Below are 25,102 nucleotides of genomic sequence, written 5' to 3' on the forward strand. Positions count from 1 at the left end.
TCGAATGACTGGGGTAGGCGGAGCCTAGGAGGGATCATGTGACCAGCTTTGCTGGGCTCTTTGCCATTTCCTGTTGGGGAAGAGAATATCCCACAAGTAAGGATGACGCCGTGGACCGGACACACCGTTGGAGAAAGTAATTTATCAGGTAAACATAAATTCTGTTATTTTAGATTTTGACTAATCAGTCCAGAGCACCTGTTGCAATGTTTCTTAACCCCTGCATCCTGTGTTTTTGAGCATGGTTAAATCGCTTGGCCTTGTTTCCTCGTCTGAGGTACGGCTTTTCTTCTTAAACGGGGAGAGTCCACAGCTGCATTCATTACTTTTGGGAAATACAGAACCTTGCCACCAGGAGGAGGCAAAGACACCCCAGCCAAAGGCTTAAATACCTCCCCCACTTCCCTCATCCCCCAGTCATTCTTTGCTTTTCGTCACAGGAGGTTGGCAGAGAAGTGACAGAAGATTATGGAATAGTCTCTTATGGAGGGTAGTACTCTTCGAGATGGGACTACAGTTTTAAGTAGTCCTGTCAGCCTCTCAGCGAGAGCTTGGGTGAAAGTTAGAATGTACAAACAAAGATATCAGGAGCAGCGCTAGCAGAGCTAGAAGTATTAATCAATAAGAAAAGAGAAAATGTTTCACTAATAAATATTATTTAATAAACACATAAAAAGAAAATTGATATAGCAATAAATTTGATCAGTATATATATAACTTCATAAATAGCATGAACATAGATGCAAAGTGACCGGTCACGAAATAATTAAAAATATATTTAATATGCGATTGCTAATCCTAAAATTGATAAAATGTCACAGAATGAGTAAAAATATCAATCTATAAGAATGAATAAATAATGAATAAATGCCCAGTTGTACACCGTGTGCAAGGAAAACAAAAAGTCACTGTTTCAGCACAAGTCAGGTCCTCTTTCTGTTTAAATAAGATGCTTTGAATCACAGTAAAATGTCCAGTTTCACACTGTGTGTAAGGGAGAAAAAAAGGCACTGTCTCTGTACTGAATTTATGTACATTTATCTCCAGTTCTTTAATAGTGGCACACCGTGTGGAAAATGTATTCTTGAACTGAATCTTAGGTTAACATAGCCAAACTAATGGCTAAACACATTGCCCAATACAGAAGATTAATTTGTGAGCTATTTAAACATGCCCAGCAAGGAAAAGGAAATTGGGAAGGCTGCATATATAGAAACGGAGAGTGTAATCCACCTTAAATAAGAAGTCCACCTTTAGTGAATTGACTGGGAGGAATAAACCAATCGGAGCCCAGAGGAGGGGTATTTAAGGGCTAACAAACAGTAAACATCTTGAAAAAGCCTGTATGCCAGGCGAAACGCGTCGATTGGATGCAAGTGTTTGTAAACAGAGGCTCAGGTCTATAACGAGCCATCACTCTGCGCAGAGTTAACTTTGATTGCCGATACCCTGAAGGGGCCAATTTGCTCTAACCCAGTCTGAAGCACTCCTATTGGCTAAACAGGTCACATGTGATACGGAAGTCGGTGACACCAACAGAGACCTTCAAACTTTTGCCCGCGGACTACAAGGGATGCAGCGGCATCTGAAAAAGAACTGACATCTAAGGTGAGACATAATAGCATTTAGTAAAGAACTGTATTACCAGTCCAACAACGTAAGAGCCTGTTTTCCTTCACCCGCAACGAGTGGGAGACCTGGATAGCAATCACTAAGTTGGCCAGATCTGTATTGAAGGAAGGTGTTGTGCCCTCTGTGATTCAAGGCATTTACTTAACAGGAATAGGATCCGAGTTGCGCTGAGACAGTGCCTTTTTTTCTCCCTTACACACAGTGTGAAACTGGACATTTTACTGTCATTCAAAGCATCTTATTTAAACAGAAAGAGGACCTGACTTGTGCTGAAACAGTGACTTTTTGTTTTCAATGCACACGTACACTGGGCATTTATTCATTATTTATTCATTCTTATAGATTGATATTTTTACTCATTCTGTGACATTTTATCAATTTTAGGATTAGCAATCGCATATTAAATATATTTTTAATTATTTTGTGACTGGTCACTTTGCATCTATGTTCATGCTATTTATGAAGTTATATATATACTGATCAAATTTATTGCTATATCAATTTTCTTTTTATGTGTTTATTAAATAATATTTATTAGTGAAACATTTTCTCTTTTCTTATTGATTAATACTTCTAGCTCTGGTAGCACTGCTCCTGATATCTTTGTTTGTACATTTTAACCCTTTTACAACCATTAGGGAGAGTTGTTAATCTGGGACAGCCTGAAGTATTTTTTGGTTTGCGCTGTTGAATAACCTTCAGTTTTTGGGTGAAAGTTAAAGTCCGGAGATGCAGGGAAGAGTCTTTCTGCGAAACCATCCCGACTCATATTAACAGCTCCATAAGCAATTAGCGTTGACAAGTTTCACTGCCTTCATTCTTCACTCAGGTCCATGTCAGAAGCGACGCTACTATCTGTCAAACTTGAAGGACCATGTTACTGTTCCACGGCATAGATTCCGGTAAGATCGTTTCATTTTACTTTCATTGTGGATGTAATGTAAATGATAGAAGACAGGGTCTCAGTTGGACTCCTTTATCTTTATGGAATCAAGGGTTAATATCTCCTAAGGGGGGTTATTGAGCAGTGTGGGACTTTAATCATGTTTGTTATGTGATTCTGTCTGCTTATGTGTAGAAATGTTGAGGCTCATGGCTATTACGGAACGTACAATTTTTTTAAGCTACGCAGTTCTTGTGGACTGGCGCACTTTTCTTTGGCCTACCTGTCGAGCTACGCAGTTCTTGTGGACTGGCGCACTTTTCTTTGGCCTACATGTCTCATCTCGTGACCGGGCATGGTCACGTTTTCATTTCTGTATTGTGATCGAGTGGCGGTGGAGAAGACCTGTTTCTCTGCTTGTCTGGGTCATAGGAGGTGTTGAGTGCCCCAGCCATTGGGGGGGTGGGGTGCCAGTTATTTTTGTCCAAATTTGTCTGGTCAAGTTATGGAGGATTCTGATTTTTCAGAGAAGGATTTTTCTGACTCAGATTCCTGCTTAGATTGTATGGAGGCCTGGGTAATCCAGCCCAATCATTTATGTTCTGTATGCCGTAATAGAGTGCTCTTTTTTTCCTCTGGGGAGAAATTGGAAACAGCTGAGCCGTCTACCTCTGAGGATTCTGTGTCACATGAGGCGCGCTCCCTGGAATTTTCTGTTCCTACACAAGCAGTTGTCCCAAATTCCGTTCCCCCTTCTCCAGAAGGAGGTTTCTTTCCACCAGAGGTTGCTGCTCAGTTGCGCATGGCCATATTAGTGGCGCATTTACAGCTTCTTGAGGGCCGCCAGCAAAGAGCTTATCCGTGTTTGGTTCTTTAGTCAGGAATTAATTTCCAAGGTTGGAGTTCTGATCTCTTTTGGTTCCTTTTTTTTCTTTGGACTTTGTAGGTATTATCCTAGAAGCCCTTTGGGGCTGAGTGACCAGTCACTGGGATACATCTGGAGAGATCAGAGTTTCAAGACCCCATTGGGGGTTTGGCAGCGATTGCATCGACTCTGGTGCAATTTAATTTACAGAAAGAATATCTTGCAGTTGTTCCCGCAAGGTTTTGGCCTTTTGATACGACTCCTGGTTTTGGGTGTCCGGATTTTTAACTTAACCCTTGTCTTTGACTTTGCATTGGTTGTTCTGTTTCCAGATTTTGTTAGTCTTGGATATGTCTGGCGTCCGGTAGCTGGTTTGGTTTCCCCGGCCTGGGGAACTCTCCTTGTTCCTTTCTCTCTTCTGGAAAGATGGAGGAAGTTTTTCCTGGAAAGTTTATTTTTCTGGAATATTTCTGGATTTCTTAGTTTTTCTTCTATTTGGAAGGATCTGGTCTACTGCGCTTACCCAGTTGGCTCCTCTTGAGGTCGTTTTCTTCATCTGACTCTAGGAGTTTAGCGGGTCGAGGTTTTCTCCTGTATTGCTTTGTACCCTCCCTTCGGGTTTCTCAGGGGTGATAAGGATAGGTATCCTTGATCCCGAGCTAGTCTCTGGGTGTCGGTGCCTTCTTTCTGTTTCTTTCCTTAAGAAACTCGTGATTGGAGATTAATTAGCTGATCTCTGGGCTTGTCGATCTTTGGATTTTTTCTAATCTCTCTTGTCCTTGGGACGTTGACCGTCGCTTCGGACTGTTCGTTGACAGTCCTTGGGACTGTTCGATCGGAGTAGTGGTAAGGAATTCTGACTGCTCTGTTGGGCATCGACCACGTATCTTGTCTCTCGCAGGATCCTTACTTAGGTTGGGAGGCCTTGCAGTTGGTTCGGGAACCTTCCCTTAGGGGGTAGTTGGTTCTTCCTTATTGGTCAGGGGTTGTCCTTCCTTGCCCCGTCTTCTAGTAGGGGAGGAGTTTCTCTGCCCTGTTTTCAGAGTTTTCTTCTCTTGTTCCTTTCCAGTAATTTCCTGGTGCAGGTTTGCTAGCTCTTCAGTTGGCTTGTTACTATGTTTTTGACATTTAGTCTGACTGCCTACCGGTGGAAGTCTGCAGCGTTCGTTTGAAGCGTAAACGGTTTGTTACTATTCCGTTCCTGTTCTGCTCCCGGGGGTTTTTTATGACCTACGGGTGTTCAGTTCTCCGTGCTACTTAGCTGTCTATGTTAAGGTAGTCTTGTTCTACTTTTTGACCTTTTGTGCCTTCTGGGACTTTGGTTCAGGTTAAGGCTTTACTTTGGTTCCTTTTTGGATCCATGTGGGAGGTGATCTGGAATTTTTGCTTTCTTTGCTCTCCCCAATCGGTAGAGTATTTTCTACCGGACCTTGTCCTCTTGCAGCCTGGTAGCCCTTTTTTTCGAGTTATGCTAGGGGCTTCTATCTCTGTTTTATCATTAAATCTTTGGGGATTGTTTCTGGAGGTTCTTTTCCGACCTTCTTATCTGATTATTCGCTTCAGTTAGGGAGAATGTGGTGTGTGAGTCTGTTTGTTGTTTCCCTTGCCGTTGTTTATTGAGAGGTTTTTTGTTTTGTGTGCCTCTAGAGAGCGTGACTTTTGTCTCCTCCGAGGTTTTTGTGCTCAGTGGAGTCCTGCATTTAGAGTGATCTCTAAGTGGAATTGTTATGGTTCTATTTGATGGGCAGTTACCCTGTCCTCTTTCCATATTTGTGTTCTTTCTGCTTTGGCTATAGTAGTTTTAATCGGGAGTTCGGGTTGTGTTAGGCTGTGGTGCCTTCAGAATGGGCCTCCTTTTTGTTCCTGTCCATTTGCATTCAGTGTCCTCTATAAGCTTGGGTATTGACTTCCCAAAAGTAATGAATGCAGCTGTGGACTCTCCCCGTTTAAGAAAAAAAAAACTACTTACCAGATAATTTTATTTTCTTCTGACGGGGAGAGTCCACAGCTCCCCGCCCGTGTTTTTTCATGGGGCGGCCTTAATTTTTTGTTCTTCTGGCTCATTTTTTTCACCCTAATATTTCTCCTACTGTTCCTTGTTCCCTTGGCAGAATTACTGGGGGATGAGGGAAGTCAGGGAGTTATTTAAGCCTTTGGCTGAGGTGTCTTTGCCTCCTCCTGGTGGCCAGGTTCTGTATTTCCCAAAAGTAATGAATGCAGCTGTGGACTCTCCCCGTCAGAAGAAAAGAAAATGATCTGGTAAGCATAATTTAATTTTTTTCGCTGCAAGTCTTCGATGAAGGCTGCTACTGACCAGACTTCTCCGGACAGTAAATAAGTATAGCAGAATCCTACAGATTTTGGCCAATTCTGAACACTGCTGTACATTTTCGGATTGCGAAGGGAAGTGAGTACAATTTGTCTTTCATCTGCTGCAGTCTCCAACAGTCCTCAATGTTGCCCTTTCTTTGTGCTTCTTCAGAAGAGCTTGACCAGGGCATCTGGAAACCCTATCTGCCTTGAAATTTCTGCCTGGGAGAGCCCTTGCTATTACACTATAACTACCTTGTGTCTTGTAACTGTGCTCACTATTGCCATGGTGAATGACTTTGGACATTAAACTGTCTATAGCAACCTTACCTTGTTCGCAGAGTTTGGCTTTTTCTCACCTAGTTTTATTTCTCCTACACAGCTGTTTCTGTTTCAGTTAATTGTGTTTCAACCTACATAATAAATTGATGATTATTAGCACTTGTTTGGTAGAATTGTTAATATATGCCTACATAATCCCCGACTTTGTGCTAGTGTACCTAGAAGAATTGATGCTATTTTGAAAGCAAAATATTAATATGATTTAGATTTGTATTCTATTCACTCACTTTGCATTTTGTTAAAAACTATTAATATTCTGTTTTTTTAAAAGCATTCTTACTTTACAGCATTTTTTTTAACATCTGCCTAAAACTTTTGCACAGTACTGTGTATTCTGAATTTAACTGCACAAACAAAAAACAGTATTTGCTGTATTTGTTGACATTTTTATACTTGAATCCAGGGACTGGTGATAGTGTCTCTCATTCCATTTGGCCGTCCTCCCACATCTTAAACCTTCATGTATCTTCCAATAAATTGGCTCCCTGTTATGTAAGGCCTTTTCAAATACTCTGATGGGTCAATCCGGTTGTTTACACTCTTGAACTTCCTCCGACCATGCGCATCTCAAATGTATTTCACTTCTCTCTCTTGAAACCATTGGTTTGCAATCAGTTTACCACTGTGTTTTCTTGTCCCTGTCCTATTTCTATTGACAACCATGAAGAATATGAGGTCAGCAGCATTATTGACTCTTGTATGTCCAGAGGTCGAGTACAGTATTTGGTTCAGTGGAAGGGTTACGGTCCGGATGAGCGTTCTTGGGTTCCCTCCTCTGCAGTTCATGCTCCCGCCCTGCTCTGTGCCTTCCATGCCCGTTACCCCGATAAGCATTTTGTCCTCCCGTGGAGGAGGCGTCGTTGAGGGTAGAGTACTTTCAAGGTTTTACCCTGACGTTGCTAGTTGTTTGCAGCTTTCTGTCATGGCTGCCATTTCAGTCTCACCTGTGTTTTCTCCTTGCCTGAAACAGAGTGTGTAATGCTGCTCACTACATCCAGGCTCCCTCTTGTGGCCAAACTGAAGAACATCATCACAGAGAGACAGGTTGCAGTCCCAGAATGATGATGGCATCACTTCCTATTTAACTTCCTCAGTCCAGTCTGTCATTGCCCTTGTGTGGTCTTAGACTTCTCTGTGAGTTCCTGTGTATGGCCTGCCTTGTTTGAGGTCTCTTCTGGTTCCTGATCTCTAGCTTGTTCCTCACAGAGATCAGGTGTTCCTGACCCCAGCTCATCTGACTACCGGCTCTGGCTCCTGACCCGGCTCGTCTGACTACCCGCTCTGGCTCCTGACCCGGCTCGTCTGACTACCCGCTCTGGCTCCTGACCCCAGCTCATCTGACTACCGGCTCTGGCTCCTGACCCGGCTCGTCTGACTACCGGCTCTGGCTCCTGACCCGGCTCGTCTGACTACCCGCTCTGGCTCCTGACCCGGCTCGTCTGACTACCCGGTCTGGCTTTGACTCCTGGCTTGCCATTTGGTTTTTGGACTTATTTTTTGTATTTTCATTTTTTAAGAAAGGTGTGATTAATTTAGCATTTTATGTCTGTCTGATTCCTGGTACCCTGACTGTAAGTCCGCCCTTTCCATAAATGTTTTTACAGTGCTTTTGGCTTTAGGCCTTGTGTGTCGATGACTTGTTTATTCAGACAGCATGACAGTGGTAGCATATTTCAGCTATCTGGTGGTTTCACACAAGGTTTGCAATGGAAGTTGCTGCAGGTATCTATAGGTAGCAGAAATTACTTTTTGCAATTCATATTCTAGGTCATTTGATCTCCCAAGTAGATCTCCTGAGTTGTCAGAAGCATCAGTCCTTGTAGTGGTCTCTGCAAAAGTATGTTCTAGACTTGCATGACTAGATCTAATTGTAACAAAGTAAAGCTGCTAGTTAATCGGGTTTAGATTATTATATGTCTTTACAGTGGTGTATTAAGATTCTGTTGCCGCACTGGGCAATAGGCTGCCCCAAACTCCCCACCACCACCAAAACCAATTGTAGATTACACTGGTCTGCAGGTACGGAGGCGTCAGCCATGGCATACAATTAATAAATCAATAGGAGACTGGAAAGGCACAAGCTAAAGAAGAAAATAACTAAAATCATACTGCTCTCGGCACAGATCTAGATGGTCTATTCCAAGATGTGGTTTTTTGACTATGGCTTAGTTACTGAGTCCTGGATTCGCTAAGTTAAAAATAGATCCACTTTTCTGAAGATTAATATACCTCTAAAAGATAAGGCATGTTATCTTATACTAGTCCTTTTCCTTCAACCCTATCTCATGTAACATCCTCAGTTCACTTCCTGGTGAGACTGTGTATTATTCTGATGCACATACTACTCTGACAATTTAGTTTGTTGTATGAAAGGTCATATGTTTTACATAATATCACATGTGTTGCCATGTCTTGTGTTTGTTTCCTCCCTGTATATGATGAGTATTACATTTGCTAGGCCACATGACACAACTTTAAACTGTTGTGTAGGGGACTACACTAATTATAAATCACTATGAGTGCTTTTAATTGTATTATTACCTAGCACCCATTAGTGGGAAAAAAGACAAAAACATATGTACTCACTATTAAATATGAGTTGCAAATAGAGCCAGCGCCACAAAAAATAATGTTGTTATCCCAATTGAAATGAGTAAGTTAGTGTATATATCATTTGTGATTCATTCATTTAATCATTTTATTAAATTATAAGCTCAGTTATACCGGCACACATACTGGTTAAAAACACTTACGCTTTACAGTAGTAGTGATAGTAATATAGAAGTATACGCAGTAGATAAAAACACTTATGGTTAACAGTAGTAGTGATAGTAATATAGAAGTATACGCAGTAGATAAAAACACTTACGCTTAACAGTAGTAGTGATAGTAATATAGAAGTATACGCAGTAGATAAAAACACTTATGGTTAACAGTAGTAGTGATAGTAATATAGAAGTATACGCAGTAGATAAAAACACTTACGCTTAACAGTAGTAGTGATAGTAATATAGAAGTATACGCAGTAGATAAAAACACTTACGCTTAACAGTAGTAGTGATAGTAATATAGAAGTATACGCAGTAGATAAAAACACTTACGCTTAACAGTAGTAGTGATAGTAATATAGAAGTATACGCAGTAGATAAAAACACTTATGGTTAACAGTAGTAGTGATAGTAATATAGAAGTATACGCAGTAGATAAAAACACTTACGCTTAACAGTAGTAGTGATAGTAATATAGAAGTATACGCAGTAGATAAAAACACTTACGCTTAACAGTAGTAGTGATAGTAATATAGAAGTATACGCAGTAGATAAAAACACTTACGCTTAACAGTAGTAGTGATAGTAATATAGAAGCATACGCAGTAGATAAAAACACTTACGCTTAACAGTAGTAGTGATAGTAATATAGAAGTATACGCAGTAGATAAAAACACTTACGCTTAACAGTAGTAGTGATAGTAATATAGAAGTATACGCAGTAGATAAAAACACTTACGCTTAACAGTAGTAGTGATAGTAATATAGAAGTATACGCAGTAGATAAAAACACTTACGCTTAACAGTAGTAGTGATAGTAATATAGAAGTATACGCAGTAGATAAAAACACTTACGCTTAACAGTAGTAGTGATAGTAATATAGAAGTATACGCAGTAGATAAAAACACTTACGCTTAACAGTAGTAGTGATAGTAATATAGAAGTATACGCAGTAGATAAAAACACTTACGCTTAACAGTAGTAGTGATAGTAATATAGAAGTATACGCAGTAGATAAAAACACTTACGCTTTACAGTAGTAGTGATAGTAATATAGAAGTATACGCAGTAGATAAAAACACTTACGCTTAACAGTAGTAGTGATAGTAATATAGAAGTATACGCAGTAGATAAAAACACTTATGGTTAACAGTAGTAGTGATAGTAATATAGAAGTATACGCAGTAGATAAAAACACTTATGGTTAACAGTAGTAGTGATAGTAATATAGAAGTATACGCAGTAGATAAAAACACTTACGCTTAACAGTAGTAGTGATAGTAATATAGAAGCATACGCAGTAGATAAAAACACTTACGCTTAACAGTAGTAGTGATAGTAATATAGAAGTATACGCAGTAGATAAAAACACTTACGCTTAACAGTAGTAGTGATAGTAATATAGAAGTATACGCAGTAGATAAAAACACTTACGCTTAACAGTAGTAGTGATAGTAATATAGAAGTATACGCAGTAGATAAAAACACTTACGCTTAACAGTAGTAGTGATAGTAATATAGAAGTATACGCAGTAGATAAAAACACTTACGCTTAACAGTAGTAGTGATAGTAATATAGAAGTATACGCAGTAGATAAAAACACTTTCGCTTAACAGTAGTAGTGATAGTAATATAGAAGTATACGCAGTAGATAAAAACACTTACGCTTTACAGTAGTAGTGATAGTAATATAGAAGTATACGCAGTAGATAAAAACACTTACGCTTAACAGTAGTAGTGATAGTAATATAGAAGTATACGCAGTAGATAAAAACACTTTCACTTAACAGTAGTAGTGATAGTAATATAGAAGTATACGCAGTAGATATTGTAGCTCATTAATTCTATGTTCCTGCAAATGCAGGATATCTATAGTGTTATCTCAATATACGATGCTATGATATGTTGGGATGTGGTAGCTCTCACTTCCCGTTAGGCTGGAATTGAATTTGCGAATATAAGTAACTTCTATTTACATTCTATAAGTATATCATTAAGCAAATTAAGCTCTCCAGACATTCCCCTGACGCGCTTTTCACATAAAGCTTCTTCTTTGATACCCACTTATCTACAATATTTAATATGCAGTGCATCATAAATCCTTATGTATCTCGTGTAGCTGTGCATCATAACCCCTGATGTATGTTGTGTGTAACAGTTTGTCCTAACCCTGGATGTATCTTAAGGCATGATGTGTATCCAGATATTCATGGTGTCTGATCTGTTTGCAGGGGCCTCTCTGTCTAATACCAATAACTGTTTGCCGTCTGAGCGATCGGTCAGTGGTCTGAGCCTTTCTACTTTCAGTAAAAGTGACAGTATTGGCAGTGCCAGCCTCATGACCCAGAGATCCTTTTCTGTGTGCAGCGGCGAGCAATGGGTCGATAACCCCACAGGTGAGACAAAAATTTGAACAACTTTTTGAAATATATATATACAGTATATATTCAGTAATATACTTAAGGACAGGTTTATAAAACTGGTCATTCCCATTTTACAGATTTTCCCTTCACACACTCCTTATGTGTGTAATCTATATAGCTATTTAGTCCTTCCCTCTGTACTCTCCTTATGTGTGTAATCTGTATAGTGTTTTACAGACCTTCCCTCTGTGCTCTCCTTATGTGTGTAAGCTGTATAGTTACTTATAGACCTTCCCTCTGTATTCTCCTTATGTATTTAATCTGTATAGTCACTTATAGACCTTCCCTCTGTACTCTCCTTATGTGTGTAATCTGTATAGTGTTTTACAGACCTTCCCTCTGTGCTCTCCTTATGTGTGTAATCTGTATAGTTACTTATAGACCTTCCCTCTGTACTCTCCTTATGTGTGTAATCTGTATGGTGACTTACAGACCTTCCCTCTGTACTCTCCTTATGTGTGTAATTTGTATAGTTACTTATAGACCTTCCCTCTGTACTCTCCTTATGTGTGTAATCTGTATAGTTACTTACAGACCTTCCCTCTGTACTCTCCTTATGTGTGTAATCTATATAGCTATTTAGTCCTTCCCTCTGTACTCTCCTTATGTGTGTAATCTGTATAGTGTTTTACAGACCTTCCCTCTGTGCTCTCCTTATGTGTGTAATCTGTATAGTTACTTATAGACCTTCCCTCTGTACTCTCTTTATGTGTGTAATCTGTATGGTGACTTACAGACCTTCCCTCTGTACTCTCCTTATGTGTGTAATCTGTATAGTGATTTACAGACCTTCCCTCTGTACTCTCCTTATGTGTGTAATCTGTATAGTGATTTACAGACCTTCCCTCTGTACTCTTTATGTGCGCAATCTATATAGTGACTTCCAGACCTTCCCTCTGTACTCTCCTTATGTGTGTAATATGTATATTTACTTACAGACCTTCCCTCTGTACTCTCCTTATGTGCGTAATCAGTATAGTCACTTATAGACCTTCCCTCTGTACTCTCCTTATGTGTGTAAGCTGTATAGTTATTTATAGACCTTCCCTCTGTACTCTCCTTTTGTGCATAATCTGTATAGTGATTTACAGACCTTCCCTCTGTACTCTCCTTATGTGTGTAATCTATATAGTGACTTACAGACCTTCCCTGTGTACTTTCCTTATGTGTGTAATCTGTATAGTTACTTACAGTCCTTCCCTCTGTACTCTCCTTTTGTGCGTAATCTATATAGTGTCTTACAGACCTTCCCTCTGTACTCTCCTTATGTGTGTAATCTGTATATTTACTTACAGACCTTCCCGCTGTACTCTCCTTATCTGTGTAATCAGTATAGTTATTTATAGAGCTTCCCTCTGTACTCTCTTTATGTGTGTAATCTGTATAGTTACTTATAGACCTTCCCTCTGTACTCTCCTTATGTGCTTAATATATATAGTTACTTACAGACCTTCCCTCTGTATTCTCCTTATGTGCATAAGCTGTATAGTTACTTACAGACCTTCCCTCTGTACTCTCCTTATGTGCGTAACCTGTATAGTTACTTACAGACCTTCCATCTGTACTCTCCTTATGTGTGTAATCTTTATAGTTACTTACAGACCTTCCCTCTGTACTCCCCTTATGTGTGTAATCTGTATAGTTACTTACAGACCTTCCCTCTGTACTCTCCTTATGTGCGTAAGATGTATAGTTTCTTACAGACATTCCCCTTTTCTCTCCTTATGTGTGTAATCTGTATAGTTATTGACAGACCTTCCCTCTATATTCTACTTATGTGAGTAATCTGTATAGTGATTTATAGACCTTCCCTCTGTACTCTTTATGTGCGTAATCTATATAGTGATTTACAGACCTTACCTCTGTACTTTTATGTGTGTAATCTGTATAGTTGCTTACAGACCTTTCCTCTGTACTCTCCTTATGTGTGTAATCTGTATAGTTGCTTACAGACCTTTCCTCTGTACTCTCCTTATGTGAGTAATCTGTATAGGGATTTATAGACCTTCCCTCTGTACTCTCCTTATGTGTGTAATCTGTATAGTGATTTACAGATCTTCCCTCTGTACTCTCCTTATGTGTGTAAACTGTATAGTGATTTATAGACCTTCCCTTCACACAATCCTTATGTGAGTAATCTGTATAGTGTGTTATAAACCTCCCCTTTGTACTCTCTTTATGTGCGTAATCTGTATAGTGATTTACAGACCTTCCCTTTGTACGCTTCTTATGTGAGTAATCTGAATAGTGACTTACAGACCTTCCCTCTGTACTATCCTTATGGGAGTAATCTGTATAGGGACTTATAGACATTACAGACCTTTCCTGTGTAATTTGTATAGTAACTTACAGACCTTTTTTCTCTGTACTCTTCTTATGTGCTTAATTTATATAGTGATTTACAGACCTTCCCTCTGTACTCTCCTTATGTGCGTAATCTGTATATTTACTTACAGACCCTACCCTCTGTACTCTCCTTATGTGTGTAATCTGTATAGTGACTTCCAGACCTTCCCTCTGTATTCTCCTTATGCGCGTAATCTGTATAGTGATTTACAGACCTTCCCTCTGTACTCTATTTATGTGTCTAATCTGTATAGTTACTTATAGACCTTCCCTCCGAGGACTCCTTTTGTGTGTAATCTGTATAGTTACATACAGATCTTCCCCCTGTACTCTCCTTATGTGTGTAATCTGTATAGTTATTGACAGACCTTCCCTCTGTATTCTCTTTATGTGAATAATCTTGTTACGGTACCAACAGTGTACCAAGGGTTAACACCAGATGAACAATGTCCTGCATACAGAATCAGCACTTCACAACCTCGATCAGTTTCCCTGCAAACATGAGACCAAGCTCCACATTTCAGGTTTAAAAAAAGAATATATTTATTAAAGGCTGAATGCCTAGTATTTATACAGGTTTTGACCCCAGATGGGGGGGTTGAATATAACCCTGGCTTCAGGTTACAGAGGGCATTGGTTAAACAGTAAAGCAAACATATGAACAATGCATCAAACCTCTAACAATTGTCTATTCACAGGTAAAACAGATTAACATATTAAGTACTCAGACAATCTGATGTTGGGCAGTCTAGTTAACATAATCACACAAGGACACAATCAGTTTACCTAGACAGACTCCTGAGACACAATCAGATCTTAAACATACATAGAAAACATCTTATTACAGAATATAGGAACAGTTCTTATTAGCTATAAAGTCTTTTATGCCCACTTGGCTTATAGAGTCACAATTGCTTCCACAAGGGGCACTCACACCCTGTACCCATCCTGTATTTATGGATACAGGGTGACATAGACATAAGACAGAGTTATGAAAGTACATGGGGTGTCCAGCATATAAAATTCCATATTTCCATGCAGTCTCTGGGTATCCTTAAGCCCATGTACCTCCAGCCCAAAGAATGTTCCATAACAGGCCCTCCAATGTACAGTGGCGAGATTGGTTTCGTCACATCTCTCCCCTTTTCCAAACAGACTAACAGGGTATCTGACCTCCTGCCGGTCAGTGCCCTGGTTAGTCCAGCAACCCACCCATAAAACACAATTAGTAGTACAGCCCACCCACAATAAATGGTTACTACACCTGAGTACGGGGAAAACTTGTCCATGTCCAGGTGCCTCACCACAGCTGTGTGGGGGACTGGTACGCTGAATTGGTGGGTTGCGAGGTGGGCAGAGACCAGCTGTACTCTGCCCGGGTGCCAGCACTACCTTGGAAGTAGCCTGGTGGGAGCCTGGTTGCTGGAGGGGGAGACCGACTGTCTCCCCTTTGGATACATAGCTGTGCTGCTGGAGGTGGAGACCGATCATCTCCCCTTTGGCTAAACAGCCCTGTTGCTGGGGGACAGGACCAGCTGTCCCTACCCCCTGTGCTGTAAGGGCAGAGACCACGGTCCCATCTGCACAGTTGTGGGGCTTACTGTCTCCCCCTGATGCGTTAAGCTGCCGCTGGGGAATGGAGTCTGGGCTCCCAATTCCCTGTATATCACTCTGCTGCTGGGGGACAGGACCAACTGTCTCTGCCCCCTGTAAATCAGCCTGCCGCTGGGGAATGGAGTCTGGGCTCCCAATTCCCTGCAGGACCGGTGGAGAGACCTCGGTCCCATCTCCACCGGCCACCTGGGGTCCTTCCCAGTAAATCTCCACAATATCTTCCCATCTGAATGGGTCTGGATCTGGGTCTTTCACCTTGCTGTCCTGCTGAGCCTTCCCAATGGAGTGGAAGAGATCTCTGTAGTCCTGCTCTAGTTCCCACTCCAGGGCTGCTAAGTGAGCCAGGTCTGGCTCTACTTCATGGGGGTCAGCCCAGTCATGCCTAGCCTCCCTCTCATAGAAAATGTCCTGAAGTCTGGTCTGTGCAGGGCTCCCAAAGTCAGGCTCTGCAAAGGACTCCCATAACAAGCCAGGACCATCAAACTCCTCTCCCTCTGGTTTGTCATGCTCAGCTGTCCAGAGTATATACTGTGCCATATACCACCAGAGCGCCTGGTAGGCATCCTCCAGCCATAGCTCCTGCCATACCCGGTGCTCTAGTGCCTTCACCCATTCCTCCAGGGGCTGCTCTCCCAGGAAGGGCATCCGCAGGGCCACTTGCTTCTGCAACCGCTGCTCTTCACTGGGGAGACTCTTACCCTGCTGGTATTGTACATTATCCAGGGCCTGGTACCTTAATGCATCCCGGCCATCCAGGTCCTCCTCCTCATATAACACCGCTGGTTCCATTCTGTTGCTTTTAGGGTCGCTGTACTGGTACATGCGTTGCCCCCAACTTGTAAATCCACGGAATGGTGTCTCCTGTAGCTGTCCTTCTGGCTGTAGGATCAATCCCGTCGCTTGCCACCAATGTTACGGTACCAACAGTGTACCAAGGGTTAACACCAGATGAACAATGTCCTGCATACAGAATCAGCACTTCACAACCTCGATCAGTTTCCCTGCAAACATGAGAACAAGCTCCACATTTCAGGTTTAAAAAATAATATATTTATTAAAGGCTGAATGCCTAGTATTTATACAGGTTTTGACCCCAGATGGGGGGGTTGAATATAACCCTGGCTTCAGGTGACAGAGGGCATTGGTTAAACAGTAAAGCAAACATATGAACAATGCATCAAACCTCTAACAATTGTCTATTCACAGGTAAAACAGATTAACATATTAAGTTAATTAACTAGGGAAGAACGTTTACTCAGACAATCTGATGTTGGGCAGTTTAGTTAACATAATCACACAAGGACACAATCAGTTTACCCAGACAGACTCCTGAGACACAATCAGATCTTCAACATACATAGAATACATCTTATTACAGAATATAGGAACAGTTCTTATTAGCTATAAAGTCTTTTATGCCCACTTGGTTTATAGAGTCACAATTGCTCCCACAAGGGGCACTCACACCCTGTACCCATCCTGTATTTATGGATACAGGGTGAAATAGACATAAGACAGAGTTATGAAAGTACATGGGGTGTCCAGTATATAAAATTCCATATTTCCATGCAGTCTCTGGGTATCCTTAAGCCCATGTACCTCCAGCCCAAATAATGTTCCATAACAGGCCCTCCAATGTACAGTGGCGAGATTGGTTTCGTCACAAATCTGTATAGTGATTTACAGACCTTCCCTCTGTATTCTTCTTATGTGAGTAATCTGTATAGTGATTTATAGACCTTCCCTCTGTACTCTCCTTATGTGTGTAATCTGTATAGTTACTTACAGACCCTCCCTCTGTACTCACCTTATGTGTGTAATCTGTATAGTTACTTATAGACCTTTCCTATGTACTCTCCTTATGTGTGTAATCTGTATAGCCACTTATAGACCTTCCCTCTGTACTCTCCTTATGTGTGTAAGCTGTATAGTTACTTATAGATTTTCCTTCTGTACTCTTATGTGTATAATCTGTATAGTGATTTACAGACCTTCTCTCTGTACTCTCCTTATGTGTGTAATCTGTATAGTTACTTATAGACCTTCCCTCTGTACTCTCCTTACGTGTGTAAGCTGTATAGTTACTTATATATTTTCCTTCTGTACTCTCCTTATGTGTGTAATCTGTATAGTCACTTATAAACCTTCCCTCTGTACTCTCCTTATGTGTGTAATCTGTATAGTTATTGACAGACCTTCCCTCTGTATTCTCCTTATGTGAGTAATCTGTATAGTTACTTATAGACCTTCCCTCTGTATTCTCCTTATGTGTGTAATCTGTATAGTTACTTATAGACCTTCCCTCTGTACTCTCCTTATGTGTGTAATCTGTATAGTTACTTACAGACCTTCCCTCTGTACTCTCCTTATGTGTGTAATCTGTATAGTTACTTATAGACCTTCCCTCTGTACTCTCCTTATGTGTGTAAACTGTATAGTTACTTATAGATTTTCCTTCTGTACTCTTATGTGTATAATCTGTATAGTGATTTACAGACCTTCTCTCTGTACTCTCCTTATGTGTGTAATCTGTATAGTTACTTATAGACCTTCCCTCTGTACTCTCCTTATGTGTGTAATCTGTATAGTCACTTATAGACCTTCCCTCTGTACTCTCCTTATGTGTGTAAGCTGTATAGTTACTTATAGATTTTCCTTCTGTACTCTTATGTGTGTAATCTGTATAGTTATTGACAGACCTTCCCTCTGTATTCTCTTTATGTGAGTAATCTGTATAGTGATTTACAGACCTTCCCTTTGTATTCTTTTTATGTGAGTAATCTGTATAGTGATTTACAGACCTTCCCTCTGTACTATCCTTATGGGAGTAATCTGTATAGGGATTTATAGACTGTACAGACTTTCTTTCATGTAATTAGCAAGAGTCCATGAGCTAGTGACGTATGGGATATACATTCCTACCAGGAGGGGCAAAGTTTCCCAAACCTTAAAATGCCTATAAATACACCCCTCACCACACCCACAAATCAGTTTTACAAACTTTGCCTCCTATGGAGGTGGTGAAGTAAGTTTGTGCTAGATTCTACATTGATATGCGCTCCGCAGCAGGTTGGAGCCCGGTTTTCCTCTCAGCGTGCAGTGAATGTCAGAGGGATGTGAGGAGAGTATTGCCTATTTGAATGCAGTGATCTCCTTCTACGGGGTCTATTTCATAGGTTCTCTGTTATCGGTCGTAGAGATTCATCTCTTACCTCCCTTTTCAGATCGACGATATACTCTTATATATACCATTACCTCTACTGATTCTCGTTTCAGTACTGGTTTGGCTTTCTACAACATGTAGACGAGTGTCCTGGGGTAAGTAAATCTTATTTTCTGTGACACTCTAAGCTATGGTTGGGCGCTTTTTTATAAAGTTCTAAATATATGTATTCAAACATTTATTTGCCTTGACTCAGGATGTTCAACGTTCCTTATTTCAGACAGTCAGTTTCATATTTGGGATAATGCATTTGAATCAATCATTTTTTCTTACCTTAAAAAATCTGACTTTTTCCCTGTGGGCTGCTAGGCTCGCGGGGGCTGAAAATGCTTCATTTTATTGCGTCATTCTTGGCGCAGACTTTTTTGGCGCAAAAAATCTTTTCTGTTTCCGGCGTCATACGTGTCGCCGGAAGTTGCATCATTTTTTGACGTTCTTTTGCGCCAAAAATGTCGGCGTTCCGGATGTGGCGTCATTTTTGGCGCCAAAAGCATTTAGGCGCCAAATAATGTGGGCGTCTTATTTGGCGCTAAAAAAAAATATGGGCGTCGCTTTTGTCTCCACATTATTTAAGTCTCATTTTTCATTGCTTCTGGTTGCTAGAAGCTTTTTCTTTGGCATTTTTTCCCATTCCTGAAACTGTCATTTAAGTAATTTTATCAATTTTGCTTTATATGTTGTTTTTTCTCTTACATATTGCAAGATGTCTCATGTTGCATCTGAGTCAGAAGATACTTCAGGAAAATCGCTGCCTGGTGCTGGAACTACCAAAGCTAAGTGTATCTGCTGTAAACTTTTGGTAGCTGTTCCTCCAGCTGTTGTTTGTATTAAATGTCATGACAAACTTGTTAATGCAGAAAATATTTCCTTTAGTAAAACACCATTACCTGTTGCAGTTCCATCAACATCTAATGTTCAGAGTGTTCCTGATAACATAAGAGATTTTGTTTCTGAATCCATTAAGAAGGCTATGTCTGTTATTCCTCCTTCTAGTAAACATAAAAAGTCTTTTAAAACTTCTCTTTATCCAGATGAATTTTTAAATGAACATCATCATTCTGATTCTAATGATTCTTCTGGTTCAGAGGATTCTGTTTCAGAGGTTGATGCTGATAAATCTTCATATTTATTTAAAATGGAATTTATTCGTTCTTTACTTAAAGAAGTCCTAATTGCGTTAGAAATTGAGGATTCTGGTCCTCTTGATACTAAATCTAAACGTTTAGACAAGGTCTTTAAATCTCCTGTAGTTATTCCAGAAGTTTTTCCTGTTCCTGGTGCTATTTCTGAAGTAATTTCCAGGGAATGGAATAATTTGGGTAATTCATTTACTTCTTCTAAACGTTTTAAGCAATTATATCCTGTGCCGTCTGACAGATTAGAGTTTTGGGACAAAATCCCTAAAGTTGATGGGGCTATCTCTACCCTTGCTAAACGTACTACTATTCCTACGGCAGATGGTACTTCCTTTAAGGATCCTTTAGATAGGAAAATTGAATCCTTTCTAAGAAAAGCTTATTTGTGTTCAGGTAATCTTCTTAGACCTGCTATATCTTTGGCGGATGTTGCTGCAGCTTCAACTTTTTTGGTTGGAAACTTTAGCGCAACAAGTAACAGATCATGATTCTTATAACATTATTATTCTTCTTCAACATGCTAATAATTTTATCTGTGATGCCATTTTTGATATTATCAGAGTTGATGTCAGGTTTATGTCTCTAGCTATTTTAGCTAGAAGAGCTTTATGGCTTAAAACTTGGAATGCTGATATGTCTTCTAAATCGACTCTACTTTCCCTTTCTTTCCAGGGTAATAAATTATTTGGTTCTCAGTTAGATTCTATTATCTCAACTGTTACTGGTGGGAAAGGAACTTTTTTACCACAGGATAAAAAATCTAAGGGTAAAAACAGGGCTAATAATCGTTTTTGTTCCTTTCGTTTCAACAAAGAACAAAAGCCTGATCCTTCATCCTCAGGAGCAGTTTCAGTTTGGAAACCATCTCCAGTCTGGAATAAATCCAAGCCTTCTAGAAAAGCAAAGCCATCTTCTAAGTCCACATGAAGGTGCGGCCCTCATTCCAGCTCAGCTGGTAGGGGGCAGATTAAGTTTTTTCAAAGAAATTTGGATCAATTCTGTTCACAATCTTTGGATTCAGAACATTATTTCAGAAGGGTACAGAATTGGTTTCAAGATAAGACCTCCTGCAAAGAGATTTTTTCTTTCCCGTGTCCCAGTAAACCCAGCGAAAGCTCAAGCATTTCTGAAATGTGTTTCAGATCTAAAGTTGGCTGGAGTAATTATGCCAGTTCCAGTTCTGGAACAGGGGCTGGGGTTTTATTCGAATCTCTTCATTGTACCAAAGAAGGAGAATTCCTTCAGACCAGTTCTGGATCTAAAAATATTGAATCGTTATGTAAGGATACCAACATTCAAAATGGTAACTGTAAGGACTATCCTGCCTTTTGTTCAGCAAAGGCATTATATGTCTACAATAGATTTACAGGATGCATATCTGCATATTCCGATTCATCCAGCTCACTATCAGTTTCTGAGATTCTCTTTCCTGGACAAGCATTACCAGTTTGTGGCTCTGCCATTTGGCCTAGCAACAGCTCCAAGAATTTTTACAAAGGTTCTCGGTGCCCTTCTGTCTGTAATCAGAGAACAGGGTATTGTGGTATTTCCTTATTTGGACGATATCTTGGTACTTGCTCAGTCTTCACATTTAGCAGAATTTCATACGAATCGACTTTTGTTGTTTCTTCAAGATCATGGTTGGAGGATCAATTCACTAAAAAGTTCATTGATTCCTCAGACAAGGGTAACCTTTTTGGGTTTCCAGATAGATTCAGTGTCCATGACTCTGTCTTTAACAGACAAGAGACGTCTAAAATTGATTTCAGCTTGTCGAAACCTTCAGTCACAATCATTCCCTTCGGTAGCCTTATGCATGGAAATTCTAGGTCTTATGACTGCTGCATCGGACGCGATCCCCTTTGCTCATTTTCACATGCGACCTCTTCAGCTCTGTATGCTGAACCAATGGTGCAGGGATTACACAAAGATATCTCAATTAATATCTTTAAAACCGATTGTACGACACTCTCTGACGTGGTGGACAGATCACCATCGTTTAGTTCAGGGGGCTTCTTTTGTTCTTCCGACCTGGACTGTAATTTCAACAGATGCAAGTCTTACAGGTTGGGGAGCTGTGTGGGGGTCTCTGACGGCACAAGGGGTTTGGGAATCTCAGAAGGTGAGATTACCGATCAATATTTTGGAACTCTGTGCAATTTTCAGAGCTCTTCAGTCTTGGCCTCTTCTGAAGAGAAAATCGTTCATTTGTTTTCAGACAGACAATGTCACAACTGTGGCATACATCAATCATCAAGGAGGGACTCACAGTCCTCTGGCTATGAAAGAAGTATCTCGAATTCTGGTTTGGGCGGAATCCAGCTCCTGTCTAATCTCTGCGGTTCATATTCCAGGTATAGACAATTGGGAAGCGGATTATCTCAGTCGCCAAACGTTGCATCTGGGCGAATGGTCTCTTCACCCAGAGGTATTTCTTCAGATTGTTCAAATGTGGTAACTTCCAGAAATAGATCTGATGGCTTCTCATCTAAACAAGAAACTTCCCAGGTATCTGTCCAGATCCCGGGATCCTCAGGCGGAGGCAGTGGATGCATTATCACTTCCTTGGAAGTATCATCCTGCCTATATCTTTCCGCCTCTAGTTCTTCTTCCAAGAGTAATCTCCAAGATTCTGAAGGAATGCTCGTTTGTTCTGCTGGTAGCTCCAGCATGGCCTCACAGGTTTTGGTATGCAGATCTTGTCCGGATGGCCTCTTGCCAACCGTGGACTCTTCCGTTAAGACCAGACCTTCTGTCGCAAGGTCCTTTTTTCCATCAGGATCTCAAATCCTTAAATTTAAAGGTATGGAGATTGAACGCTTGATTCTTGGTCAAAGAGGTTTCTCTGACTCTGTGATTAATACTATGTTACAGTCTCGTAAATCTGTATCTAGAGAGATATATTATAGAGTCTGGAAGACTTATATTTCTTGGTGTCTTTCTCATCATTTTTCCTGGCATTCTTTTAGAATTCCGAGAATTTTACAGTTTCTTCAGGATGGTTTAGATAAAGGTTTGTCCACAAGTTCCTTGAAAGGTCAAATCTCTGCTCTTTCTGTTCTTTTTCACAGAAAGATTGCTAATCTTCCTGATATTCATTGTTTTGTACAAGCCTTGGTTCGTATAAAACCTGTCATTAAGTCAATTTCTCCTCCTTGGAGTTTGAATTTGGTTCTGGGGGCTCTTCAAGCTCCTCCGTTTGAACCTATGCATTCATTGGACATTAAATTACTTTCTTGGAAAGTTTTTGTTCCTTTTGGCCATCTCTTCTGCCAGAAGAGTCTCTGAATTGTCTGCTCTTTCTTGTGAGTCTCCTTTTCTGATTTTTCATCAGGATAAGGCGGTGTTGCGAACTTCTTTTAAATTTTTACCTAAGGTTGTGAATTCCAACAACATTAGTAGAGAAATTGTGGTTCCTTCATTATGCCCTAATCCTAAGAATTCTAAGGAGAAATCATTGCATTCTTTGGATGTTGTTAGAGCTTTGAAATATTATGTTGAAGCTACTAAGACTTTCCGAAAGACTTCTAGTCTATTTGTCATCTTTTCCGGTTCTAGAAAAGGCCAGAAAGCTTCTGCCATTTCTTTGGCATCTTGTTTGAAATCTTTGATTCATCATGCTTATGTTGAGTCGGGCAAAACTCCGCCTCAAAGGATTACAGCTCATTCTACTAGGTCAGTCTCTACTTCCTGGGCATTTAAGAATGAAGCTTCGGTTGATCAGATTTGCAAAGCTGCAACTTGGTCTTCTTTGCATACTTTTACTAAATTCTACCATTTTGATGTGTTTTCTTCTTCTGAAGCTGTTTTTGGTAGAAAAGTACTTCAGGCAGCTGTTTCAGTTTGAATCTTCTGCTTATATTTTTGAAATTAAACTTTATTTTGGGTGTGGATTATTTTCAGCGGAATTGGCTGTCTTTATTTTATCCCTCCATCTCTAGTGACTCTTGCGTGGAAGATCCACATCTTGGGTAGTCATTATCCCATACGTCACTAGCTTATGGACTCTTGCTAATTACATGAAAGAAAACATAATTTATGTAAGAACTTACCTGATAAATTCATTTCTTTCATATTAGCAAGAGTCCATGAGGCCCGCCCTTTTTTTGTGGTGGTTATGATTTTTTTGTATAAAGCACAATTATTCCAATTCCTTATTTTTTATGCTTTCACACTTTTTCTTATCACCCCACTTCTTGGCTATTCGTTAAACTGATTTGTGGGTGTGGTGAGGGGTGTATTTATAGGCATTTTGAGGTTTGGGAAACTTTGCCCCTCCTGGTAGGAATGTATATCCCATACGTCACTAGCTCATGGACTCTTGCTAATATGAAAGAAATGAATTTATCAGGTAAGTTCTTACATAAATTATGTTTTTCCTTGGTACTCTTATGTGTGCAATCTGTATAGTTACTTGCAGACCTTTTTTCTCTGTACTCTTCTTATGTGTGTAATCTATATAGTGATTTACAGACCTTCCCTCTGTACTCTCCCTGTTTGCATAATCTTTATATTTACTTACAGACCTTCCCTCCGCACACTCCTTATGTGTGTAATCTGTATAGTGACAAGACCTTCCCTCTGTACTCTCCTTATGTGTGTAATCTGTATAGTGATTTACAGACCTTCCCTCTGTACTCTCCTTATTTGCATAATCTGTATATTTACTTACAGACCTTACCTCCGCACACTCCTTATGTGTGTAATCTGTATAGTGACTTCCAGACCTTCCCTCTGTATTCTCTTTATGTTTTTAATCTGTATAGTGATTTAAAGACCTTCCCTCTGTACTCTCCTTATGTGTGTAATCTGTATAGTGATTTATAGACCCTCCCTCTGTACTCTCCTTATGTGTGTAATCTGTATAGTGATTTACAGACCTTCCCTCTGTACTCTCCTTATGTGTGTAATCTGTATAGTGATTTACAGACCTTCCCTCTTTACTCTCCTTATGGGCATAATCTGTATAGTGATTTACAGTCCTTTCCTCTGCGGACTCCTTATGTGTGTAATCTGTACAGTGATTTACAGACCTTCTTTCTCTACTCTCCTTATGTGTGTAATCTGTATAGTGATTTCCTTCTTAACGGGGAGAGGCCACAGCTGCATTCATTACTTGTGGGAAATACAGAACCTGGCCACCAGGAGGAGGCAAAAACACCCCAGCCAAAGGCTCAAATACCTCCCCCACTTCCCTCATCCCCCAGTCATTCTTTGCCTTTCATCACAGGAGGTTGGCAGAGAAGTGTTAGAAGATTTCGGAGTAGTCTCTTATGGAGGGTAGTACTCTTCGCAGTGGGACTGGAGTTTTAAGTGGTCCTGTCAGCCTCTCAGTGAGAGCTTGGGTGAAAGTAAAAGTCCGGAGATGCAGGGAGAGTCTTTCTGCGAAACCATCCCGACTCATATTAACAGCTCCATAAGCAATCAGCGTTGATGAGTTTCGCTGCCTGCTTTCTTCACTCAAGTCCATGCCAGAAGCGATGCTACTATCTGTCACACTTGAAAGGCCGTGCTACTGTTCCATGGCATAGATTCTGGTAAGATCGTTCTATTTTCTC

The 25,102-nt window shown here is 40.4% G+C and overlaps 1 protein-coding gene across 1 annotated transcript in view; it reads left to right on the forward strand.

Moving 5' to 3' along the window:
- The window catches only part of AGAP3 (ArfGAP with GTPase domain, ankyrin repeat and PH domain 3), a 1,006,220-nt gene that overhangs the window by 770,962 nt on the left and 210,156 nt on the right, over window positions 1-25,102 (forward strand). The window contains exon 11 of the mRNA XM_053713235.1: window positions 11,034-11,198. Within this exon, the coding sequence (XP_053569210.1) occupies window positions 11,034-11,198 (165 nt within the window). The remainder of the gene's footprint in view (window positions 1-11,033; window positions 11,199-25,102) is intronic.

This window comes from Bombina bombina, chromosome 5, assembly GCF_027579735.1.
Source record: "Bombina bombina isolate aBomBom1 chromosome 5, aBomBom1.pri, whole genome shotgun sequence".
NCBI lineage: Eukaryota > Metazoa > Chordata > Amphibia > Anura > Bombinatoridae > Bombina > Bombina bombina.